Raw genomic sequence first — 24,662 nt, forward strand, 5'->3', positions numbered from 1 at the left:
CTCCCACTTCCTGTGTCCTATAGCTCCAACTCTTGGCTCCAAATCTGGTTCATCTGGGAGTCTTGAGGCACTATGGTCTTCTAGCACCTGAGCATGTCTGTTTCATTAAAGGGAGGAGTGTGCTTCCCCTGTGGATCAGTTGCAGCCTGTGGTATGTGACCCTGGGTCAGGATTTCTAGCAAGAAGAGATATTTGGCTTTGAAATTAACGGGGCATGCTAAGGCTGAGAAACACATATGACTCATATGACTCATACCCATAGAGGAAGGAGTTGGGAGATATGGGATGCCAGATGGAGACCTGGGCCCACCTTGACAGCTGGACACAACCAGGACAGTTCCAGCCCTGCCTGATGTTAGTTTCTTATCCCAGCTTGCTTCCTTTCTTGTACTCCTTGTTGTTTGGTCTTGGCTTTGGGTAAGACATACTCAAGGAGTATGAGGAAGCCTCAAAGTGAGTGCCTCCCACCTTCATCCCCATTGTCCAAAATAACCACAGTCTAGGGCGGAGGAATAGAGATGTCCTTGTGGCAATGGTAATGCTATCTCAAAGCCAGCCCAGAGAGACTGCCTTCTGACCTGAGGAGAGTTGGTTACCTCCTTTTGTGATGTCCTGATATCCTGACATGTCTCAGAAACACCGTCCTTCCCTCTGCTTCTTTCCTGATGGCCTGACTCTTCTAGGATCTTGTGGCCCTAGCTGCCCTTTATGGGACCTGAGCCTATCCACATCTAAGATGCTCTGGTGGGTTAGAGTTGGGGTAGCAGCTTTCTTGGCACGTGACCAGGTGCTGTGGGGCTTAAGGATCTTGCATGCTGCCCCATTGGGGGACTTCTCTGTTATGAAACTCCTTTTTCCTGCCTGATTTCTTCTCAACAGGCTGTAGTCATCTCTTGTGTATCTTTGTCCTTGTCCTTGTCCTTAGGCTTGCTCAAGAATTTATTTCTGAATAGATTAGAAAGTTATTGCTCTTCTAGTACTTCATCAGCCAAACCACTGAACACACCACACAATACCAGGTAGGGCCCTACTGGAAGAAGCTGTGCACTGGGTGGCCTGAAGGGGAGGGAAGTGACATGTTTGTTATAGAAGACACCCTCTCCTCTGGCTGCCTGGAAGAGGAAACCTCAGAGTGTGTTTCTTGATCCTTTAAGAGGGAGTCCTAGGGCAGGCTTCAGCAAGTGTGCACTGAGTTGGAACAGCAGCTTCAGTGCTTGGCCCCACGCACTGCTCTCTGAAGCATGAACGCACACTTAGGGAAGGTACCTTTTGTTGTATGTATTGCTGCATTGATTACTTTGTTCTGTGGTTAAAGCATGTCTCAGAGTCCTGCTAGGAGGTCTGGGAGTGGCTATCTGGTAGAAAACTTGCCTAGCATGTGTGAAGCCTGGATTCTATTCCCAGGACTATAAACAACAAAAAATCCTACCAGGAAATCTGTTCCTTCGACTTTTGTCCAGAGCAATCACTGGATTGATGGTGGAGTCATCAGAATACAGGGGGGATCCTGCCAGCTGGTTTGCATGTCCTTACCCTTGGAACCCCAGATGAGGCTCCTGTTCTCTGAGCTCTAAAACCTCGCATAGTTCTATATGACTTTTGAATCTTGGAGTCAGGAGATCTTAGGGTCTCTTGGAATGAATTCCTATGCCTAGTCATCTCCATGGCCTCTGCTCAGGTCACTTGCACCTCACAAGCTGACTGAGCCTTTCTTCAGTACACCCATACCTCTGCCTTATGTACACTGAAGCTGTCTCAGCCAGGAACTTGGCCCTACTAATGTGAAGAATGAGGATATAAACTCAAGTATATGGCCTTGCACTCTGCCAGGCACACTCCCGTCTTGTGGCCTTTGCATATACTCTTCCCTCTGCCTGCAAGGTTCTCTGTAATGGCAATTCTTATTGCTTCCTGTGGAATCAAAGGCTGGCAGAGCCTCCTGTTCTGGGAATCATAGATCTGATGGCGGTCAGCAGCCTCAGGGCACTATTTCTTAGGATTTTGCCTTGAGCCCAGCATTTTTCAAGCACCCTCAAACTAATGTTCTCAGTGAGGACCTGAGTCATTGTGTACCCTGTTCAGTGAGTGCCAGCCATGTTAGGACTTGGCCCTACTAATGGGTTAGTGAGATTTGAGAAAGGAGTGTTAAATGACCTGAGCCAGAGGGCATGAGCCAGCTCCTCACCACCCATGTTAGTGGCAGAGATGGGTCCTCATCCTTGCATCCTTCTTTTACCCTCTTGCTTACTTCCCCGTTGAGTTGACCCCAGTAGCCAGTAAGATCAAGGTGACCCTTGCGGGCATGGCTTCCCTCCCCAGGATGTATTTGAAATGCGCTTTGCCAAGATGCCAGATGAGCCTGAGGAGCCAGTGGTGGCTGTGTCCTCCCCAGCAGTGCCACCCCCCACCAAGGTGGTGGCCCCACCCTCATCCAGTGACAGCAGCAGTGATAGCTCCTCGGACAGTGACAGTTCCACTGACGACTCTGAGGAAGAGCGAGCCCAGCGGCTGGCTGAGCTCCAGGAGCAGGTGAGGATACCAGCCTTCAGAGTCCATGGACCTAGAGGTTTCTGAGAGATGTCCTTTATGGCCTTCCCCATCTGCTAGATCAAGTACGTGTTGATCACCCACATAGTATTGGGGGAGGGGGGCTCATTTTTCTGGGTAAAGATGAGGCTTCTGTGTCCTTTCCATGTCTGGAAGGAGGAGGCCATGCCAGGATATCCATCTCTCCTGGGGCTGGCTGGCTGCTTGCCCCCTCCCTCCAAGCTAGTCATTGGGTCCTTAGTGCTTGATGTATCTGTACACTCTTGCCCAATCTCTGAGGAACCCTCCTTGTTAGCATCTCGGGACCAGGATAGCCAAGGGCCGGCTTGGACAACTCCTCCCCTGAGGAGGACCCTGGCATACTTTGGAATTTGGGGAATGGGTGAGCATGGGAGCTTTGGAATCTGATTATTGAGGCAGGTGACTTGACTGAGGGCCAGCCCTACCTCTGCTTCCTGCTGTGCCATACCCTGATTCTTGGGGCCCCATGGCGTCCTTGTACCATATAGTTTGATGCCCAGGGTGTGGGTTATAAAAAGGAGATCTCAGCCCTGGGTATAAATCTTGCCTGTCTGCTCTACAGCTCAAAGCCGTGCACGAACAACTTGCAGCCCTCTCGCAGCCCCAGCAGAACAAACCAAAGAAAAAGGAGAAAGACAAGAAGGAAAAGAAAAAGGAAAAGCACAAAAAGAAAGAGGAAGTGGAGGAGAATAAGAAAAGCAAAGCCAAGGAACTTCCTCCCAAAAAGACGAAGAAAAACAACAGCAGCAACAGCAGTGCAAGGTCTGTGCTTCCCAAGTCTACTCTAGGTGGGGACCCTCTGTCCAACACACCCATGGTGAGGTGGGCCAGGCTGGCAGACACTCACTTGCAGCAACATTTAGTTGTTCTCTGTTCCCTTTTCTCTGGGATGAGTCTTTGGAGCTCCCTGTGTTTTGCAAGAGAGGATAGTATGGTGTAGACACCAAGGATGCAGCCACATCCCAGCTTGTGCATCCCTTGGTCAGTTTGTTGTCAGTTTTTACTAGGTATTCCCAGGGGATGAATTTCTCAAGCCTATTTCTTGTGAAGACCAGCTGGGTGGGGTGTGGGAAGCCCCCTACCCCCATATACATGGAGGAATGAGTGCCTGGCTTCCTCAGGAGACCTGTTCTTGACGGTGTCTGCATCGTCCCTTCATAGCAAGAAGGAGCCAGCACCCATGAAGAGCAAGCCCCCTCCCACATATGAGTCAGAGGAAGAGGACAAATGCAAACCCATGTCATATGAGGAGAAGCGACAGCTCAGCCTGGATATCAACAAGCTCCCCGGTGAGAAGCTGGGCCGCGTGGTGCACATCATTCAGTCACGGGAGCCTTCACTGAAGAACTCCAATCCCGATGAGATTGAGATTGACTTTGAAACTCTGAAGCCGTCCACACTGCGTGAATTGGAGCGCTACGTCACCTCCTGTTTGCGGAAGAAAAGGAAACCTCAAGGTGCACTTGGGCCCTCTGGATATGGGGGTCCTTCTCATGGACACCCTCAGTTAATTTTCCCTTTCTGACTCTCCTTTCTCCCTCTGTATCCTTCTTTTCCTATTGTAAAATTGATGTCCTCAACACAAAAACCTGTGAAAGGTTATGGCATTTATGCTTCACCTATCAGAGCCTTCTAGATCCTCTGGCTGATGGCTGTCTGCAGCCCACCTGCACCTCTCTTTTGAGCCTTACTCTTAGCTGCAGTTGTTTCCATCCTCAGCTACCTATCATTCAGTCCCCCAAAAGTTACCTCCTACATCTGGAGCCAGGGTAGAGCAAGGCCAGAAGGAAAGACAGACCTGCCATATCCCAGGGATCTGTGTACTGACATTATGTCAGAACTGAGCCACGCTCTGTCCTTCTCTAGTAGATATATGAGCCTCTCTCCAGGCATGTTTTTCAAGTTGTGTATGCCTCACCTTGGCTCATAAGTTTTCCCTTGGGACCATAGTGCTTGGGATCTGTGTTGGTGCATTTTTGCTTACACTCTTTATATTCCCAGCCCAGCCTGGCTCCTCTTCAAGTGCACTGTATTATAATATCCACTGGGCCTCCATCCGCGTACTAGATGAGAGCTCTAGGAGACCACTGGGATTCTTCCCTGTCTTGCTTTGTCTCTGGCATCATGTCTCTTATAGGTCCTTTTCACCCTCTGCCAGAAGGGTAACTTAGGGAAGCCCCAAGGCCAGCGGTACTTCACAATTGCTCTCTGACTTGTTCCCAGATCCCTGAGAAACCCTCCAAAGGATTTTCTAAGAAATTGATAGGACCTTGAAATTCCAGCACAAGCCAGTGTGTAGTGGTTACTAGCAGGAAATGTGGGACCACTCAGGTCCTGTGACAGTGGCAGTTGGTAGGAACAGCGCTCAGACCCATGAGGCACAGGCTTCCCACTTGTCCTTCCTCTGGCATTTTGTATAGCTAACAGCATATAGGGGGTAGGGGATCTTACCTGACACTGTGTCTGTTGCTTGAATTGCAGCTGAGAAAGTTGATGTGATTGCTGGCTCCTCCAAGATGAAGGGCTTCTCGTCCTCAGAGTCAGAGAGCACCAGCGAGTCCAGCTCCTCTGACAGCGAAGACTCCGAAACAGGTTAGGTGACTCCTTTGTAAAGCATTTTGTTAGACCCCTCCCACCAGTGCCCAAAGGCAACAGTCTGGCGAACTTGATGGGCTCTTCTATCTGTCCATCTCCCTTGTTAACTTTTTCCCTGAGGGGAGGTGAGTAACCCTGTGCTGCAGTGGTCATTCTCTTTATGTGTCCCTCACACCCCCACTCCTGAGGCCTAAGCTAGGAAGGACTAGTAGTCAAAACCATTGACACTGGGGCTGGGGTGGTGGCCCAGCGGTAGAGCACTAGCCTAGCATGTGTGAGGCCCTGAGTTCGGTCTCAGCACCACATAAAAATAAACAAATAAAGATATTGTGTCCATCTACAACATATATGTAACATACATATGTGAGTGTGTGTGTGTACACAATATCTTTGTGTCCTACTACAACTAAAAAATAAATACTAATAAAAAAACATTGACACTGCAAAACTCAGGTGGGTAACAAGCAGGGGACTAGGTCTTCAGAACTGTGGGTATTGGCACCCAGGTGATGCCATCACCTTGGTGTGGCCCTGCCTAGCTTTTTGCCCCAGGGAAGACTGCATCCCTACATGTTGCCCACATCACTGTTGCATACAGTGCTATATTGCAGAGAACGTGCTTGGCCAAACTGGTGAGAGCTGAGCCACCTGCAGCTGGCAGACTGCATTGCCAGTTTGCTTTTGATCTGTTGTAGTCTGGGCTCTGGGCACTTAATCCTCTCCAGAGTGTGATTACTACTGTGTAGAATGCTCCTTGTTCTGCTCTCACTCTGCATGTACCTGGACACCTATGTCCTGCTCTTCTAACAGTTCCTTGTGTTCTGTGGATCTGCACTGGTGCCCCATCAGAGCCCACCTTCTGTGTAGCAGCTTTAGAGCTGGAGGGCGAGGGCAGGGGCAGGCAAGTGGCAATGCTGGGAGCTAGTTTAGGTAGGAAGGAGACTGCTTTTTCACGAGGTGTGCATTTTTCTCATTATTCTTAGGGGGCAAGTTCTCAGGCTGGCCTCGGGGAGGGGTAGAGAAGGAGCCGTGGAAGCTGGGAGGCCTCGTGCATATATCATACAAATGAGCTTGCCCCTAGAAAGGTCAAGTCCCATCAGCTGAGTAGATCAGCAGCCGAACACCTGGGACCCAACTGTGGGGTCCCAGGTATGCTTTGCCAGGTGGATTGGGGTATACAGATCCATCTGGAAAGATGTATTTGAGTCAAGAGGTTCCTGGCATTTTCTTCCACAGTCCTATCCCAGTTCGAATTTTAATCTAATTTGAAATAAATGCTAACCCCCACAAATTGAATGCATAGAAATAATGGCCTAATATTTCCAAAGAAGGTGAAGGCTTCTGTGCAGCAGTTGGGAGGATTCGTGTTGCTCCAAGGTGTGTGTACATGGGGTCAAATGGACTGAGCCCACCTCTGCTTAAGGGTTCTGGGGTTGGGGGAAAGAGGCACTTCTGGACCTTGGGGTGGGCTGGGGCTTCTTCAGGACTCTTGTAGTCTAGACTACCTCATTTTTGATCAGCTTAAATGAGATACAATCTGCTAAGGCATGTTTATTCTACATTTCTTCATCACTGGCTGGAGATACTGCCTGGGGCATGTTGTTGGCCTCCTTTGTTGCCATTCTTCACCTTCTGTTTTTTCCTAACACACCAACCTAACTTTTTTTATTACTTGTATTATTTCTCCCCCTCTTTACTTTTTTATCCCAATCAGCCAGCAGGGGGTGCTGTACACCTGATCTCCCAAAACGGTCTGGCCCTAGGCTGGGGGTGGGAGAATGTCAGGGGGAGTCCTGCCCTTGACAGGGTGAATAGCTGTATTCTTAATCCCAATTAGCATTCCCGGTAAACACTGACTTTTTCACTTTCAGTGCCAGCCAAGCCTCCAGTTTTCCTTTCCTCTGGGTTTTTGCACATTTTGCGTTTTCTACCACGCTGCTCCTTCCAGGGGTTTTTTAGGTTTTTCTTCTAAAGATCCCACTAGCTAAAAGAAAACCTCCAAAGGCTGAACTGGCAGGGGACCTAGTCACTAAAACAACTTGGCTGGATTGTGCAGGGAGACTGCTTTGGCCTGATGCTGTATTTTAGGGGGCTTGTGATCATCATGTCTTAATTGCAAGTCTCTGACTGTGGACTTTGTTTCTGGTCCCCTCCAGCCCTCTTCTCCATGTTTGCTTTAGGCAGAAACCCTCCTGGGCTCCCATAGGTGCCCTGTCCCCACTCCTGCCACTGGCCATCCCACAACTCAAATTTTCAGCAGCTCTCCATTGCTGCCTTTTTTTTTTTTTTTTTTTTAACTTCCCCCTTTAAAGAAAGTGGAAAGATTGTGCAACAAGTAATTTGAGAGTCCTGGGAACAGCCGTCCTGGCGGGATAGAGGGTGAGATTTACGGTGGTAGAACTGCTGGCTTGCATGCTCTCGGGCTCCTTTCATCCAGCTCAAACCACTCCCTTAGCTGCCTCAAGGGGGGATGTTCCCTCTTCCCAAATGTCCTCCCCACCATGGGTGTTGCCTGGCTCCATTTTATCTTCTAAGTGCTGGCAAGCAGGGCTGGTGATGGAGCAGTAGCTTTTCCTTTGCCTTCTATATGTACTGGCAAGCTCTGTCATGAGCTGACTAGGTACTTTTGCTCAGGAGGGACCTACTATAAGTGGTTTGTACAGCAGATTCCCAAAGTGGGAGCACACATGTGGCAATGGTGAATGATGAACGCATCTTTCTGCCACCCCATGCCACAAAGAACATTGTACTCTTCCTGGTGGTGGGATAGGGGTGCCAATAGGCAGCTCCTCCAATATCTGCTTTCCTAGGTCCCAAAGAAGCAGAGAAGTCCCATTTTCTATGGTGGATACAGGCAGCTCTGCCTTGGGGGAAGTGGAAAGGGTAGTGGGGTGCTGAAGATATAGTTCTCCTTGGTTTTTTGGAATTTGTTTTGCCCTCCTTGTTCTTATGTTTCCATGTGGATTGGAATTGAAATTCTTGAATGGGCCTATTTTTGTTGCTTATATTAAGGATCAGTCTGACTTGGTCCAGGGCATGAATCTCCAAAGAAACTGAAGAGTGGTGCTAAATCACTCTGGAAGAGGGTGGTAAATGGAGCCCTCTTCTGGCAGCCATCCATGCAAAAATGCTGCAGGCTGATCAGGGCTGGGATCCTGAACCTCTGGGGCCAGGTTGCAGTTTAGGGTACTGCCCAGATGAGAGAGTGTGGGGGCTGCTTTCCCCGCTGGGTCCTGACCACTGTGTATTTTCTTGTTCCCTGCCCAGCAGCACACAGTGCTGTCCCACCACTTCCTCTGAACTGAGCTTTATTTGCGTTGTATGGTTTTCAGTGAACTTCAGTCTAGCTCTAGTATAGAACTACATGTTCAGTGTTGGCTTATGCAGGATTAGTACCCAGATGTCCCCCTTCCCCCACTTCTAGAGCACCTGCAGACCTGGCCTGGGCAGGCTGGAGGCAGACATTGTAGGCTCTCCCCTTCTCACTGCCATTCCCAGTGGGCTACAGCCTTTGCTTTCACCAGCACTGGGATCCAGTCTCCCTGGCATGAGGCATGGGATATCCTAGGACTTTCCTCCAGATCTCACTTATCATGTTGCTGACATCTGGCACTTCTCAAATGCCGTGCACAGGTCTTGGTAGGCAGTGGTGGCCGCACAGTTTGCATCCCTTTCAGGAGCACCCCCACACGTATCTGTGCCAAGACAGAGGTTCCGGGACATATGTGGAGATTTTCTCTGATTTTGTCCTGGTCTTATGGTTACAGCAGAACACAGTGCAGCTATTTTAGTCTCCTGATTTCCTTTTCCCAGGATTGGAGAGCATGTGGGCGTTTCTTACTAGCTCCAGGGTAAAAAGGAATGTTGGATGTTTTGGAAGGATTTGAGCTGGGAAGTGCAGAGAGAGGCCATGGGACACTCTTAACCACACAACCAGTCTGGGCTTCTTGGCCCCCAGAGTCTTTGAGGGACTCATTCCAGTCATATCTCTAGGCTGTGACTTGCCTGCTCCCAGGGTATGACATTTGCCCTTGGAAAGGAGTGAAGTCCATGTAGGGGTTGGGGGTCTGCACAGCCATGTGACTACCGTATACATACACACACATACACACACACACACACACACACACACACACATGAGTTACAGCTGGAGGAGTTTGGGGCTTCACTGGGTTGAGGGCCATCCTTATGGAATGTGGCCTACAGTGAGAGGCCATGGTGGGTGGGGTTTTCCCAGGCATGTGTTGAGGACCAGGGAGCAGTGTGTTGTTGCATCTAGGACTCCAGCAGAGGTATGGTTCTGTTGCTGCTGCAAGGGTGGACTTGCCTGGTGCCCCTCCCTGATCCGGAAACCATGTTTGATGCCCTGGAAAAGGAAGGGAAGGACAAGACTTTCCTCCTTGGTCCTTCTCCATCCCCACCCCCTTCCTCGGTAGTGTCATGGAGTCTTCTTTATAATTCATGGGGTTTATTTATTGTTTGTTCGTTTTTGCTTTGGGGATCTAGAGGAATGCAAAGATGAGGCTCTGCTCTTTGCCTCCCTCATCTGGAGGTCCTGCACTCCACACCCCTGTCAGGGGTGGTGGTTCTCTAGCCACACCAAAGAAGAAGACTCGAGTTAGCAGATGACTGATGGGCTTAACATACTGGCTAGTGGGACGGAGGGGGGAGGTGTCTCTGACATTGAAAGAGAGCAATTTAGTAATGGTGAAGTAGATGTAGCAGGCAGGCAGTTGGGACACATATGGAACTTGTTAGTGGAAACAGGTGTTCTGTCTAGAAGTGTGAATAAGCTCAGGGCAATTTTGGAGAGGTCTGAACATGCTGGATCCATGGCCCTTCTAAAGGAAAGGTGGGGTCTGTTCCTGCATTAGGCAGGGTTCTTAGTCTCCAGCACCATTCTCTCGTGCCCTGTCAGCCACTGGGGCACAGAAGACTGGCTCAGTCTGCAGTTCTTCTGTTCTTGTGACTTGATTCCACACCATTTCTCTCACACTGGTTTCTCTCTTCCTCTATGTAGGTCCTGCCTAATCATTGGACACGGACTCTTAATAAAACGGTCTTCAGTTCCAGATTCCTTCCCAGCAAGCTATAGCTTAAGTCCATTTTCTTCTGTGAAAGGGACAGGACTCCATCAAGTTATGGAATTCCTCAGAGCCCTGGGCCTGTCCCCTGGGGTGGATTAGTCATGTCCAGCAGCACACGCCTAATCCCGCCTTTGGGAAGGCTGCCTGCCTGGCCGGTCACCCAGGCCTCCCTGTGCAAAGACTGCCTGGCTATCGTGCCCAGCCTCCCTGATCATCTGGGGTCCTTTGGGTGGGTAGCATCTCCTGGAGGGTGATGACAATCCCCCCATATACATGTAAATGTGGTGCTCCTCCATGTGCAAAGCCTGATCACAGTATATTTTCTTTCTTCATTCCCTCTTTTTCTGAGACTCCAGACCCTAAGTGCTTCCCTCTCAGGCCTTCAAGTGACTTTGGCCCAGGAAAGATTTCTTTTAGCACAAGAAAGAATACTCTGACCTCCCCAGCTTCCCCATACAAGGAGTGGGGGCTTCAGAGACAAGGCCATCTGGGCCCCGGAAGACTCAGTGGGGCCATCCTGGTTGGCTTGATTAGGAGGCTATCACCAGCCACAGCCTACTCAAGCCTCCTGAAATCCTCCTTCCATCCCCATTATTTCTATTTCTAGAAGTTTATGTTGCCTGGTGGGCATTTTCCCAACCTCTTTGGCCTCTTTCCTCAAGAGGAAAGTAATTTCCAGAGCTTCTGGTGAGGGTCACTCAGGCCATCAACCACAGCCCCTTGTGGGCCACCTGTTGCCCATCTTTTCAGGGGCATTACCAGTCCCCTAGAATGATGATGACAGGCACTGGGGCTGGGGCACTTGAGGGTGGCCACATCATCCAAGCCCTTCCAGGGGCACCAGATAGCTTTTTTGCTCTAAAATTAAATATCAGCCCTTTTTTTGGTCATGAGACCAACATCTCAGCAAAAAATACTGCCTAACATGAAATGTTCCCTAAGAAACTCTGTCTGCATTCTAGAGGGCTCTTTTTCCCCTTCTTTTTAAAAGTGTGTAGTTTACGTGTACTTCCTAGAGGTCTGCCATCTCCTGGAACCTTGGAGTCTGCCTTCTGGAGCTGGAAGCACATTGAGGAGGTGCCATTTATTGTCAGGTTGTGGGTGCCTGCCTGGAAAAGTCTGGCAGCCCTCCTCAGCTCCTTGTGTCCTTGTGCTGCTCACTGCTCCAGACCTGCTGTGGCCACGGGGTCTAGCCGTAGCTTCCCCCAAATTTCCCAGGGCCCTGCAGTGATACTTCTGAGTTCCTAAGCCACTCCCAGTCCTTTCCAGGCATCCGGCTTCCAGTCAGCTCCATTTGCCAAACAGACTATTTTGAGCTGCCCTTTGGCCTGCGCCTTATGTGTTCCCAGTGAACTTGGCTTGGCTGGGATGGGGCGCTTTGTGCCCAGAGATTCCCACAGGACACTTGGGAAGCTGCTGGCATTATCTTTCTGGGAAGATTCTGCTGTCTTGGACCAAATGGCAGCCTGGATTCCCACAGTGTCTCAGCCACATGCCACCCCTTTTCTCACCCCGACAAGGTGTATACAGGTTGTAGCTACAGTCCAGTTCTCCTGCTGGGTCCTCCTTGGTCCTTCTCCATCCCATCTTTCTTGCCTATGGGGCTTCCATCTGGCAGAGCATATCCAGAGCCCATTGAGCTTGAGAGCTCTATAGACTTAAGCTGTCACCTGTGCTGAGTGCCTGGGGAACAGCAGAGAGGACAGTACCCACACACTCTTCCTTGTTGGCAGCTTCCTGTTCCCAGGCAATAGAAGGATTCAGCCAAGGGCTAGCTGGGGTCCTTTTGGGGAGCTAGTGAGGGCTCCTCTTCTCTACCCCACCCCACACTGCCCTGCACCCTCTTTTTTGTCTCCTTGGCTGAAGTGGGGCTGGGTGGGGGGTGGGATGGGAGAAATCAGTGTTTTAATCAGATTTTACAAAACGTTTTATTCCTTTGTACAATTAATATCCTATGTAAAGATGAAATTTGTGTTGAGTTGAAGATTGTCATGGAATAAAGATCACACAGTACTTGAGGCCATCTCCATGTAACCCTTTCCAGAGAGTTTTGTGTGGGGGTGTCTGGGGCTGGTGTGTTGTGAAGCTGTGCACTTCATGTCTTGTCTTCTTACTGGTAACTCCAACACAAGGCCCAGGCTATGGGAGCCAAATAGGGCTGTCCCCAAACACACTCCCTCTCTCCTTGGCCCCACCACTGGCTCCTTTAGTCTCATCTAGGTCCAGCCTTCCACCTTCTCTCAGGAGACAAACCTGGAACACACTCCCTGTGAGCTTTCCGAGGCACCCAAGACACTCCTTAGAATCCCTAGGAGCCCGCTGTACTTTGTCCCATGCCTGATCGTGTGGACCTCCGCTCAACTACCCCTCCTTTCTGTAAGGGAAAAAGGAATGCTTTGTTCAAGGACAACGTGCCACCATGGCCCCACTCAGCCCCTTTCCACCACTGGACCATGTCTGGACATATTTCTGAGGCTTCTCTAGGTCAGACTTCACATGGTGACCTTGCTTCTTTCCCTAACTTCCCTTTTCTGTGCCAAGTTTCCTCAGAAGTGTGCCCAGCATTTGAATAGCTACTCTTGCCCACCACCACCTTGCACTGGAACAGGTGCTAGAAGAGCTTATCCTGGAGAGGTCCAGGACTGCTCCTCCTATTCCTTGGTTCAGTGGCCTGTGCCTCGTAAGACATCAGAGCTCTGCAAACCTCACCTCACCTATGGTCCAGAGGCATCTAGCCTCTCCAGCTAGTGTTCCTCCAGCCTCACAGCAAACAGATGTTGCCTTGACCCTGCAGGCTTACAAAACTGACCTCTTTTGTATATCTCATCTAAAAGAACACCCCTCTAGATTTTTACTCTAACCTAGAGTCCTGAGCCCTGTATCCTGGTGTTTGGATTTGGAACCTCATCTTTGGTTCCCATGTCCTAGATGTCCTCACTTGCTGCCATCACCATTTGTATGAGGACGTGTGTCTACAGCTGCTGAGGTGTGTGTCCATGTCTTGTCTTTTGCCATGGAGTGGTGAGCTTTTACAAGGCATGAGGTTTTTTCTTATCCCTTTGGTGGCACACTGCACCTCAAGGTCATGCATCTCAAAAGCTTAGCACAGCCCTCGAGAAACAACTCTGAGCAGAGAGGTAGCCTCGATTTAGACAAAGCATACATCCTCTGAAACCAGCAGTAAGGTTTGGCGTCCTGGCAAGGAGTTCAGGGGAAGCCAGGCAAAGGTACAAGGTATGAGATTCTTGCCTCCATGACAAGAATCTGAAAGATTCTACCTATATTACTTGCCAGCCTGGGAGCACAGGCTGGGGTGGTTCCCTTCTCTGGAACTGGTACACCATCTATTGAGGAGGCATCCAGCTGGTAAACATTCTTTAGTATGAACCTCTGGGAAAGGAGCAGAGGTGAGTGCACAAGCCATAAAGGATGCGTCAAGGAGGCAGGCACACCCCAGAAATGTCTACACGATGTCAATACCAAGCCAATGGCCCCAGAGAAGTTAGGGTACATGCTGTCTTCTCTGAAACATGGCTCTGCCCCAGAGAATGGACTTCTCCCCTGAGGGAAGAGGAAGCAGGCTGGAGTCCTCCTCCTTTGATATCCATGACAATGGGCATCTGCCCTGTTTGTACCTGTTCTTTCTGTGGAGGTTAATTTGCTTCCTTTCCTCTCCAAAGGTGCTCACTGGGGGGACCCTCTCTACATTCCCACTGATGGTACTTTCCTCACTCATCCTGTGGCTCTGCGACCAGGCCATGACAGCACTGGTCTCTCAACCCCAGCCATTGCTTCCCCTGGGACAATGGGAAGGTGAGGGTCTCAGAAGGCAATGCAATTAGAGGCCCCAGATTGCTACACTTTAGCTGTGTAACCCTGAACAAGTCTCCTTAACTTCTCAGCTCATTTTTCTCAGCTCTTCAATGAATTGGATCATTTTCAACATCGTAGGTTATCCCAAAACAGCCAGTTGGGGTCCAAAGCACATGGACAACGAAAATGACACACGGATAGGGGAAAGCCTTGGGCAAGAACTCTTTAGCTCAATTTCCATTGTGGCCAGCAGATGATCCTTTAATGGCACTGGTGGTCCAGCTTGGCAGGAGAGGCTTTTTTCAGGCATAGCCCCCACTAGGAAAAGTGGATGGATAGGTGACACCCATCATTCCCTTTCCCATAATGACCATTCTGGATCAACCTAGATACCCTCAAAGCCCTGCACCCTTTTTTTCCTCTTCTGCATTCAAAGCCAGCTTATGACCTCCCCCAGAGCCTTACCACCTTTTTTTTTCTCTGCAGAAATGGCTCCGAAGTCAAAAAAGAAGGGGCATCCCGGGAGGGACCAGAAGAAGGTATGTGGCCTCAGGGTTGTCCTCTCCCTTAGGTGAGAGCTGGCAGGCCACTCAGTTTTCGGCCCCAGGGGCACCTTGGGGCTGACTGGGCCTGTTGTGCCTGCCTGATATCAGCCTCTATATCTTTCTGTCTGCCTGCAGCACCATCACCACCACCATCAGCAGATGCAGCCGGCCCCGGCTCCTGTGCCCCAGCAGCCACCCCCTCCTCCCCAGCAGCCCCCACCACCACCGCCTCCACAGCAGCAGCAGCAGCAGCAGCAGCAGCAGCAACCACCCCCACCACCACCACCCACACCCTCCATGCCACAGCAGGCAGCCCCCGTGATGAAGTCGTCGCCCCCACCCTTCATCGCAGCCCAGGTGCCAGTTCTGGAGCCGCAGCTCCCAGGCAGTGTCTTCGACCCCATCGGCCACTTCACACAGCCCATTCTGCATCTGCCGCAGCCTGAGCTGCCCCCTCACCTGCCCCAACCACCTGAGCACAGCACTCCGCCCCATCTCAACCAGCACGCCGTGGTCTCTCCTCCAGGTGAGCCATGGCACTGCCCCCTTCCACCTGGGTTCTACCCTGCTATAACTGGGTACTTCAGACAACTTCTTAGCTTCAGCTGCTCAGGTCAGCAGCTTCTTGGGACCATCTTTAAATAAAAGTGGCATGGAATTAGCATTTTAATACAGAAGATACGGATTCATTTTTGTGGGACCAGGCATTGTGTTAGGTGAAAAATGATGGGATCCCTCTGCAGTTCACATTTGGGGGATGTAGGAACACATCCTGATAAAAGTTAGTCCTGTGGAGCCTGGAGAGCATGTAGTGGATGATGTAGGACAGGACCATCACCATCCTGATAAACTGGTGAAGGTCTGTGAGTATGTGACCAAGGCCTGTACTGAGTCCTAAGGAAGCTGTGTGAAAACAGCCAGCGGAAGGGTTGGGGGGAACAGCACAGCTATAGAGGGTGGGGAGAGAGTGCTAGTTGATAAGAGGCCAAAAGGAGGTCACTAGAGTTCAGGTGGGGTCAGCGTAGAGCAGAAAGGCTAGCCTTGGTCACAGGGCTCTTTGACCTCACTGCCTCAATGTTGTGTTCTTCCAGCTTTGCACAACGCACTGCCCCAGCAGCCATCGCGGCCCAGCAACCGAGCTGCTGCCCTCCCTCCCAAGCCCACCCGGCCCCCTGCCGTGTCACCTGCCCTGACTCAGCCACCCCTGCTCCCACAGCCCCCTATGCCCCAGCCACCCCAAGTGTTGCTGGAGGATGAAGAGCCATCTGCCCCACCCCTCACCTCCATGCAGATGCAGCTGTATCTGCAGCAACTGCAGAAGGTGCAGCCCCCAACGCCGCTACTCCCTTCCGTGAAGGTGCAATCACAGCCCCCTCCACCCCTGCCCCCCCCACCCCATCCCTCTGTGCAACAGCAGCTCCAGCAGCAGCCACCACCACCACCACCACCCCAGCCCCAGCCGCCACCCCAGCAGCAGCACCAGCCCCCACCACGACCAGTGCACTTGCAACCCATGCAGTTCTCCACCCACATCCAGCAACCTCCACCACCCCCAGGCCAGCAGCCACCCCACCCACCCCCAGGCCAGCAGCCACCCCCAGCCCAGCCAGCCAAACCTCAACAAGTTATCCAGCATCACCCTTCACCCCGGCACCACAAGTCGGACCCCTACTCAACTGGTAAGTGCCCCTGCCCTTGGGCTCTGGGGAGGCCAGTATTGGGCCTGAGTTTTATTCTTGGGGGAGAAAAAAAAAAGAGTTAGCTTATGTTCCAGACTATAATGAGCTCAGAACTGAGCTTCAAATGCTTGGGGCAGTTGAAGAGAGGGGCTGTACCCAGGGAGCATTGGTGCTTCCTACAGTGTCTTTATTAGATGTCTGTCTTGCTTGCAAACTGAGATTGCTCAAAGTAAGGCTTCCTTTCTTCCTCTCTTAGAACACACAGTCAAGAACATGGCAATGCACCCTTAACTCCTGCAAGGTGGGGAATCCAGGAGCCCCAGGGAGGCACCTAATCCACCTTTGGAGTTCAGAATAGGCTTCCTGGAGGAGGTGACTATGGTACAAGCAATAGTTGAATTAGTAAACAAGATGGAAATAAGATTCAGGCAAAGCCTGGAGCAGGTCTGGGCTATGAGTGCTGTTTTGAAACAGGGGGGCTCTGCTCTCAGCACTGTGAGGCCGACCTGGTAATCAAAATATTCTGGCCATGTCCCAGCTTATATCTTATGATATGGTAACATTAAGGATCAGGACAATGATCCTGGACTGACAGTGTAGGTTGTACAGTCTGCCTTGGGGGCTCTCCAGGTGTAGCCCACAAATTGAGCAGCAGAGCAGAACAGGGCTGTGGCTGCTCCTAAATCCAACAAAAGCTTCCAGGTGCCAAATGGATTGCCCATGTCCTAATCTGAGAGCAGCTGTCTGTCCTCCCTGGGAAAAACTGGTGTAGGGCTTCATCACTGTGCAGCTGTGGCTGTTCTCAGCCCAGAGCAGGCCAAGCTTCCCTGTGGGAGGAAGGTGATCAACAGATGACAGAAGAACTGGCATTTCAGGCAGCTTAGGCCAATAGCCTAGGACGTCAGGCCAAGTCTTTGAATCCCAAACCCCCACTCAAACTCCTACAGCCTAGGAAGGGGAATAAGGAGTGGTGAGGGTTTGAACCCAGCTGGGGTCTTTGAGCCAAAGACTAAGTTGTCAAGAGTTCCACAGAGGCTTAGCCGGCATCCCTGGGCACCTGGTCAGCTTTTCATTGCCATCCCTCTACAGCTACCAGCAGGAGGATGGTTCCTTACAGCATTGGCCCAAGGGTCTAGCCCTAGATGGGAGCCCGTTGTATTCATGTGGCCTGTGGATCACTGGAACCAGGCTAAAACCCGGGCCAGCAGAAGAAGATGGTAGCATCCAAAGGGGTCCACCCACTACAATGGGAAGTAGTGTCAAGACGAGTAAAACCAACCCCACAGGGTTATGAGGCTTTAAGAACAGGGCAAACATTGCCACAGTGTAGGCTCCAAGCAAATTTTATTAGTGTTTTTTGGAGGGAGGTGTGAGACCTACCTTTAGAGAGTAACATGAGGGTATGACACACCTGGGGCATTATGGTCTACTCCAGGCTTACCAAGATAGGGACCTTCAATTGGGAGGCCCTTGGAGGACCCAGGAGTACCTTTGCTGATAGACAGTGGCTTTGAAGCAGGACCTGGAGGAGGTCAACATATAGGACCAAATTAGATTGCTCAGTGAGAAGCATGAAGTCGAACTCAGAGCACATTGGAAAGGCAGCGCTTACTTTTGTGGGCATTGTGGCTTGTCCTGAGCTGTAACTAGTCAAACTGTATCAGGTGGCAAGACCTCTTTCAGGCAAGGATTTGGGCAGAAGGGTGTCTGGGTTGCATTGGATTGGGTGGGACTTGGCTCCTTGCCTGGACCTGAGGGGCTGGCTCACTATGACCTGGGTCTCAGTTTCCTTACTGTACAGCTGAGAAGACTGAAGTACTCCATGGTCCATTTCCCAGTGGCCAGCAGCAGGGCTGTCCAGAATTCCTCTTGACCTGCAACTCTTTGGGTCTCTCCTAGCCAATATAGTGGGCTAGCTTAAAGCCTCCGGATCTGTTCTACCTGCTGTGTTCAGGTGGAGTCCTGTCCCTGTCTTGCCCGTTTCGCTGATAAGCTGAGTTAGGGTATAGGACTTTAGGAAGGATCCTGAAGATCCCCACCCTCACCCCCAGGGACTAAGCCCCAAATACTCAGCAACCACCCAGGTGGGCCAGGTTGCTCAGAGGAAAAGCAGGGAGGTTAGCCAGGTTCATCCTTTTGGGTTGACATCCCTTGTGTTTAGCCCAAGCCACACTTCAGAACTAAAACTACTTTCAAAAACTACTAGTCCTGGACCCCACCTGAGAACCCCACATATCAGGAGGTGTGGTTTTCAAAGCTTCCTGCGTCTGGTATGTAGAAAGATGAATATACTAGTACTGGTGTCATGGGACTCCATAAAGCCCTTTGAGCACTCAGCCCAGGGACGTGGCTGAAAGGGCCCCATATCCTGAGAGATAGGGAGCACTCAGCCTTTTGGAGGAGGGGAATCAAATCCTTACCAGGCAGGCCCAGTAGAGGATCTTTACTCTTTCAAGCCTGACCAGGCCTCATGCTGGTTCTACTACCAGGATTTCCCTTCCTGTTATAGTTTACTCAAGGCCCAGGGCTGGTGGCTTCTACACTAGCCCCCTGACATACTCCTTGTGCCCTTTCCTAGGTCACCTCCGTGAAGCCCCCTCCCCGCTTATGATACATTCCCCCCAGATGCCACAGTTCCAGAGCCTGACCCACCAGTCTCCACCCCAGCAAAATGTCCAGCCTAAGAAGCAGGTAAAGGGCCAAGCTGGGTCACAGCCCTCAGGGGCAGGCATGGACCACAGCCAGGATGTCTGCCTGCCTCACCAACCATTGTGCCTCTGCTCTTTCAGGATTTGCATAAGGCCTCAGTGGTCCAGCCCCAGCCCCTTGTGGTGGTGAAAGAGGAGAAAATCCACTCACCCATCATCCGCAGTGAGCCCTTCAGTCCCTCTCTGCGGCCGGAGCCCCCGAAACACCCAGAGAGCATCAAGGCCCCAGTCCACCTGCCCCAGCGTGAGTGCCCTCCTTGCCCACAGCTGGAGCTCAGGATCCCAGCCCTGTGCCAGACATGAGCTTACTGTGGGGCCATGGATCGTGCCCCACCGGGATAAGGTAGGCCCTGGCCCACAGGCTGTTTGTGTTCCAGGACCTGAGTTGAAGCCTGTGGATGTTGGGAGACCTGTGATCCGGCCCCCTGAACAGAATGCAGCCCCTCCAGGGGCCCCTGACAAGGACAAACAGAAACAGGAGCCTAAGACGCCAGTGGCACCCAAAAAGGTAGAGATAATAGGCCTATGGTTGCCCTGAGGTCCTCCACACCAGGGAGGCACCTTAGAGGGACGAGCTCCCTACTCAAGCATAGTAGGCTTCTCACTCTTCATTTCTCTGCCCTACAGGACCTGAAAATCAAGAACATGGGCTCCTGGGCAAGCCTGGTACAGAAGCATCCAACTACCCCATCCTCTACAGCCAAGTCATCAAGTGATAGTTTCGAACAGTTTCGCCGTGCTGCTCGGGAAAAGGAAGAGCGTGAGAAGGCCCTGAAGGCACAGGCTGAGCATGCAGAGAAGGAGAAAGAGCGACTGCGGCAGGAGCGCATGAGGTGGGCTGTGGTCCGGGCAGGGCATCGGGGCTCTCAGGGCCACACCAAGGCCCCAGGCTGACCCAGGGCCCTGCTCTGCCCAGGAGCCGAGAGGACGAAGATGCACTGGAGCAGGCACGGCGAGCCCATGAGGAGGCACGGCGGCGCCAGGAGCAGCAGCAGCAGCAGCAGCAACGGCAGGAACAGCAACAGCAGCAGCAGCAGCAGCAGCAGCAGGCTGCCGCTGTGGCTGCCGCCGCCACCCCCCAAGCCCAAAGCTCCCAGCCCCAGTCCATGCTGGACCAGCAGAGGGAATTGGCCAGGAAGCGGGAGCAGGAGCGAAGGCGCCGGGAGGCCGTGAGTTTGGGACTATAGTGGGGACTCTTGGGCAGAAGTCTACCTGCAGGAACTGGCAAAGGAGGCCTAGGAGTGGGAGGGGCAGATAGTGAGCCTAGGCCTGCCAGTGCACTCCAGGCTAACCTCAGGTCTCAGAGGTGGCTCAACTGGGACATAAATGGCCCAAGTGCTTTGAGAATGGGCGCTGAGGGAAGAATCCTGGGGAAGGTGTGAGGGGCCGAACCCAGACAACATGGTGGTGGGTATAGAGAAAGTCTTAGAGCCACAGTAGAAGCAGGGCACCTGAACTCATTCCCACCCTCCTTCCTCTTTCTCTCCAGATGGCAGCTACGATTGACATGAATTTTCAAAGTGATCTATTGTCAATATTTGAAGAAAATCTTTTCTGAGAGCGCCTAGGTGACTTCTGACTTTGATTTTCTGGCAAAACATTGACTCTCCATAGTGTTAGGGACGGCAGTGGAGGCGGTAGCAGGGGCCGGGGTGTCTCCAGGCCTGGCCCTACTGCATGCTATGCCCAGGGCAGGCCTGAAGGGCAGCTGAAGATTGCAGAGCCCATCTGCCTTACAGCCAGCCGGAGGGACGTCCCACCACCCCTCTCACAGGACGTCAGCTCAGAGCACGCCTCAATACGAGCAAGAGCAAGTGCCGGCCGGACTCAAGGCCTGTGTCCCCGTGTGTGGGGCAGAAGCCCTTCTCTCCGCCAAATGTCTACACAGTATACACAGGACATTGTCGCTGCCGCCACCGAGACTGATTTTCTGTCCCTGAGAACATGACGTTTGTGACGTCCTGCCTGATGGGAGTCTTTCCCCACACCCTAGCCATCGCCGCTTGCTCCTAAGAGGCCAGGACAGGTCCAAGTGGGCTGCAGCGGACGAGGGCAGTGGCCCACATCCCCTTGCTGGCACTGACTTTGCCTTGAACAGACCCCTCCCTCCCCTCCCCCCACAAGCCTTTAATTGAGAGCCGCTCTCTATAAGTGTTCGCTTGTGCAAAAGGGAATAGTGCCGTGGAGGTGTGTGTGTGTCCATGGCAATTCTGATCGAGGTGACCGTCCCATGAGTGTGGGCGGGCCTTGTCCGGGGAGTGAGGCCACCAACCAAAGTCAGTTCCTTCCCACCTGTGTTTCTGTTTTGTTTTTGTTTTTGTTTTTTTTTTTCTATATATATATATTTTTGTTGTTGAATTCTATTTTATTTTTAATTCTCTCTTCTCCAGACACAATGGCACTGCTTATCTCCGAAATGGTGTGATCGTCTCATTGAGCGGCGGCTCCCACCGCACTGTGGGTAGTGTGTGACCGTGGCTGTACTGTATAGTGAACATAGTTGACATATCTTTGTTTGAAGTTTGTTGGTGACTCCACCAAACCAGTGTAAAAAAACAAAACTCAAAAAAAATCCACAAAAAAAAAACAGCAAAAACAAAAAACAACAACAACAAAAAAAAAAACCTGCCTATATTTTACTCGGTTTCAAACTATTAGTCTATTTTTAATTATAAACCAGAAAGCTGCGATCCCCTTCTTCCTGCCATTTGTTGGCTTTTCTTTCTTTGTTTTTAATGTCAAGTCTGTGTTTTGTTTGGGGGGTTTTTTGTTTTGTTTTTGTTTTTTAACCAAGAAAGGAAGGGACTGAGGATTTTAGGTGGGCTCCAGGAACTAGGGGGTGAAGGGGCACAGACTGAGGCAGAGGCTTTCCCTGCCCAGTATCCAGTCCCAACCAGTTGGCTGCTCCCTCCCATAATTTTTTTTTTTTAATAATTGGAGCCCTTGGCGAGGTTATGAGTGCCATGAGAACCCACTACACCACAATGCTGGTGCCTCAGTGTTGGCCAAACTCTGGAGTCACTGACTGGTTTGACTTTCATACGGTGAATATGCATTTGGTCTGTACTGATCATGGAATAAACACATCTCTCTTTTTTAATGCTGGTGTCTCCCTGACATTTCTTTGTGAACCAACTGTTGCCTAGGCTAGGCCCAGGTTCCTCTATTCTCTCAGGACCTAGGCCACAAGAACTACCAACAATGACAACATAACCCCTTTCCTGTAGCCTGTTCCTGCTTTTCCTGGGCAGGAGCCACTTAGGCTCACAGCAGCCACCCCAAGCTGAAGGTGTGACAGGAAGCCCAGATAACCCATCATCCTTCCTGTGGATCTTGGCCTAGGTGGGTGACATGCCCCAATAGAACTTTGGCCAAACTCCAGACCGTACTTTTCCTATTTGCTGTCCTCCACCTTGTCCCCCACTTACCAAAGGATTTGGGCCACTTATCCCACCTTGCTTGCCTCTACCTAACCCCTCCTTTCATTTAAGCTCAGGGTTAACCAGATATTCTTAGGTAAGTGTACATTCCCCCAAAATAGGATCCTTGTTCTCTCTCTCACACACACACACACACACACACACACACGAATGCACACATTTCCACTCCAGAAAGCCCACAAATGGCCTCCTTGCCAGTGGGCTTACCGAACGCACATACCCCAGCCACAAGGAATGGATGGCACCAAGAACAGCCCCAAGGTTGTAAGGTTCAAGCATATGATTTATTTGTATGCGGAGACAAACTGAAACATTTCTAGCACTGTTTATTAACCCACATTCCCCTTTTTCAACCATGAAGATCCTTCCTTGTCTTGTTTAGGATCTGCCAAACCTCCTAGGGAGGGTATAGTTAAGGCATCCAGTCAGTGGCCCCCCAACTTCCTCAGTGTCCCTGCCCACCCCAGGCACTTCATATACCTGTGCGTGTTTGAACTGTGCCAGTTCAAATTTGACATATTTTGGTTTTGGGGGGTTTCTTCCATCTCATCTCACGTTCTTCATTTTTGTTATTTGTTTTGTTCAGAAACTTCCCAGGCTGAGTCAGTGGTTGAGTTGGATAGTTTTGTCTGCACCTTCCTGCTAAAGATTTTTAACTCTGCCATGGCCTTCTCCACACCCCTCTGATGTTTCTCTAACTGGGTTGTAATTAGAACTGGGATTTATTTAATTTTTCTGGCCATTTCCAAATCCCTCCCACAGTACTAGAAATCTTAGTCCTATACAAGTTAAGAGGTGTGTACAAGCCCTATTGTACTGTATGCACGGATCGCTTGGCCAATAATCATGTCAGTGAATCTGAGACTTGTATTAAAACACTTTAGACATTTGTAGAAGGGAATTCGTAGACTTTTCACTTATATACTAAAGGTTCTTTTTTTTTGTGCAGTTCTCATTGCAAAAATAAACATTTGTACTGAATATAAAATTACCCTTCTATGACTACTGCTGTCTTTTTATTTTATTTTTTATTTATTTTTTTACTATGGAGTGCTTGGGGAATTTGTGAGTCATCCTTGTGCAGGAGCCATGCTAATTTTCTGTAATCATTCCACTTTTAGTATAAGTGCTATGGAAGTGAGCACCCTACTGCTGTCTTTTTGAGGGCAGAGTTGGGAGGAAGGGTAAAGTGGGTGCCAGGGACAGGGTTTGTTAAAGAAGAGATGTTCCCAGACACTTAGAGCAGCTAGCCATACAGCCAGATTCGAGAGCTCAGAAAAGATTCTGGGACCATAAAGTTGTCAGAGGTCTGATTTGATGAAACACAAAAAAACAGTATGGGGGCAGTTGCACAGGCTCTGGGTTCAATCCCCAGGACCAAAAAAAAAAAAAAAAAATGATACAGGCTAATCAAGAAAGGCAGGTGCTGAAGTCTAGAGAGAACAAAAGTTGGTGCAATGGCTGGGCACAAGCCTGTAATTTCAGCTACTTGGGAGGCTGAGGCAGGAGAATAACAAGTTCTAAATGAATTTCAACAACTTTTCAAGATCCCGTTTCATAGTAAAAACGGCTGCAGATGTAGTTTAGTAGTAAAGTGCCCCTAGGTTCTATGCCCAGTACCACCAAAATCAAAAAATATAGGCAATGTGTAATCAGTGGTGTCATTCCTTTCTGAGAGGCTATAAATAAGTGGAAAAATGGGGCTGGGATTTAGCTCAGTTGGTAGAGTGCTTGCCTCCTATCCATCAGGCCCTGGGTTCAATTCCCAGCACCACAAAAATAAGTAACTGGAAAGAGGTGGGCGGTGAAGATAGAGTTTTAAGTTAGATGAAACCAAGAAAGTAAAAATGGAAACGGGTATCCACTGGTGGTAATGTAAGTAAGTGGATAACGCTTCAAATCGGAAAATAAATAGCCACAGAAACACATAAGTAACCATCAGAATCTGAAAGCTTTTCAATGGCTGTGGGATTGGAACCACAGATTAATGCTTTCTTCAGTAAATCTTTCTGGATTGCTGTTTGTATGACTTCAGGCAAACGTCTTCTTCCTGAAACTTGAGGTTCATGGATCCGTAATGCAAGAGCGTCATAATAATAATGTCTAGATTTAATAACGTTGCTATAAGAGTTAAATGAGTGTCCGACCCTGAAATCTCGGGGGAGGGTTGCAAAAGGTGGGGAAGAAGATGCCTCCTGGTAGAGACTTGGCTCTATGACCCAGGGTT

The 24,662-nt window shown here is 50.5% G+C and overlaps 1 protein-coding gene and 1 non-coding gene across 5 annotated transcripts in view; one reads left to right on the plus strand and one right to left on the minus strand.

Moving 5' to 3' along the window:
- Brd4 (bromodomain containing 4) overlaps nt 1-22,095 on the plus strand; it is an 84,972-nt gene extending 62,877 nt beyond the window's left edge. For 3 of the 4 annotated variants that reach the window (XM_076847170.2, XM_077109384.1, XM_077109383.1), the window contains exons 8-20: nt 2,320-2,529; nt 3,131-3,330; nt 3,730-4,025; nt 5,050-5,160; nt 14,550-14,602; nt 14,744-15,134; nt 15,700-16,287; nt 18,866-18,978; nt 19,077-19,239; nt 19,373-19,503; nt 19,623-19,828; nt 19,912-20,164; nt 20,485-22,095. In XM_076847170.2, coding sequence (XP_076703285.1) covers nt 2,320-2,529; nt 3,131-3,330; nt 3,730-4,025; nt 5,050-5,160; nt 14,550-14,602; nt 14,744-15,134; nt 15,700-16,287; nt 18,866-18,978; nt 19,077-19,239; nt 19,373-19,503; nt 19,623-19,828; nt 19,912-20,164; nt 20,485-20,553 — 2,784 coding nt within the window. In that variant the 3' untranslated portion in view covers nt 20,554-22,095. The remainder of the gene's footprint in view (nt 1-2,319; nt 2,530-3,130; nt 3,331-3,729; nt 4,026-5,049; nt 5,161-14,549; nt 14,603-14,743; nt 15,135-15,699; nt 16,288-18,865; nt 18,979-19,076; nt 19,240-19,372; nt 19,504-19,622; nt 19,829-19,911; nt 20,165-20,484) is intronic. The other variant, XM_076847181.2, reaches the window with a different exon arrangement.
- A 1,379-nt stretch (nt 22,096-23,474) lies between these two features.
- LOC143383994 (U6 spliceosomal RNA) lies at nt 23,475-23,580 on the minus strand. Its single transcript, XR_013089233.1, has one exon. It is a non-coding gene; the product is annotated as a U6 spliceosomal RNA (small nuclear RNA).
- Between the last annotated feature and the right edge of the window lie 1,082 nt (nt 23,581-24,662).

Source organism: Callospermophilus lateralis, chromosome 1, assembly GCF_048772815.1.
Source record: "Callospermophilus lateralis isolate mCalLat2 chromosome 1, mCalLat2.hap1, whole genome shotgun sequence".
NCBI classification, from domain to species: domain Eukaryota; kingdom Metazoa; phylum Chordata; class Mammalia; order Rodentia; family Sciuridae; genus Callospermophilus; species Callospermophilus lateralis.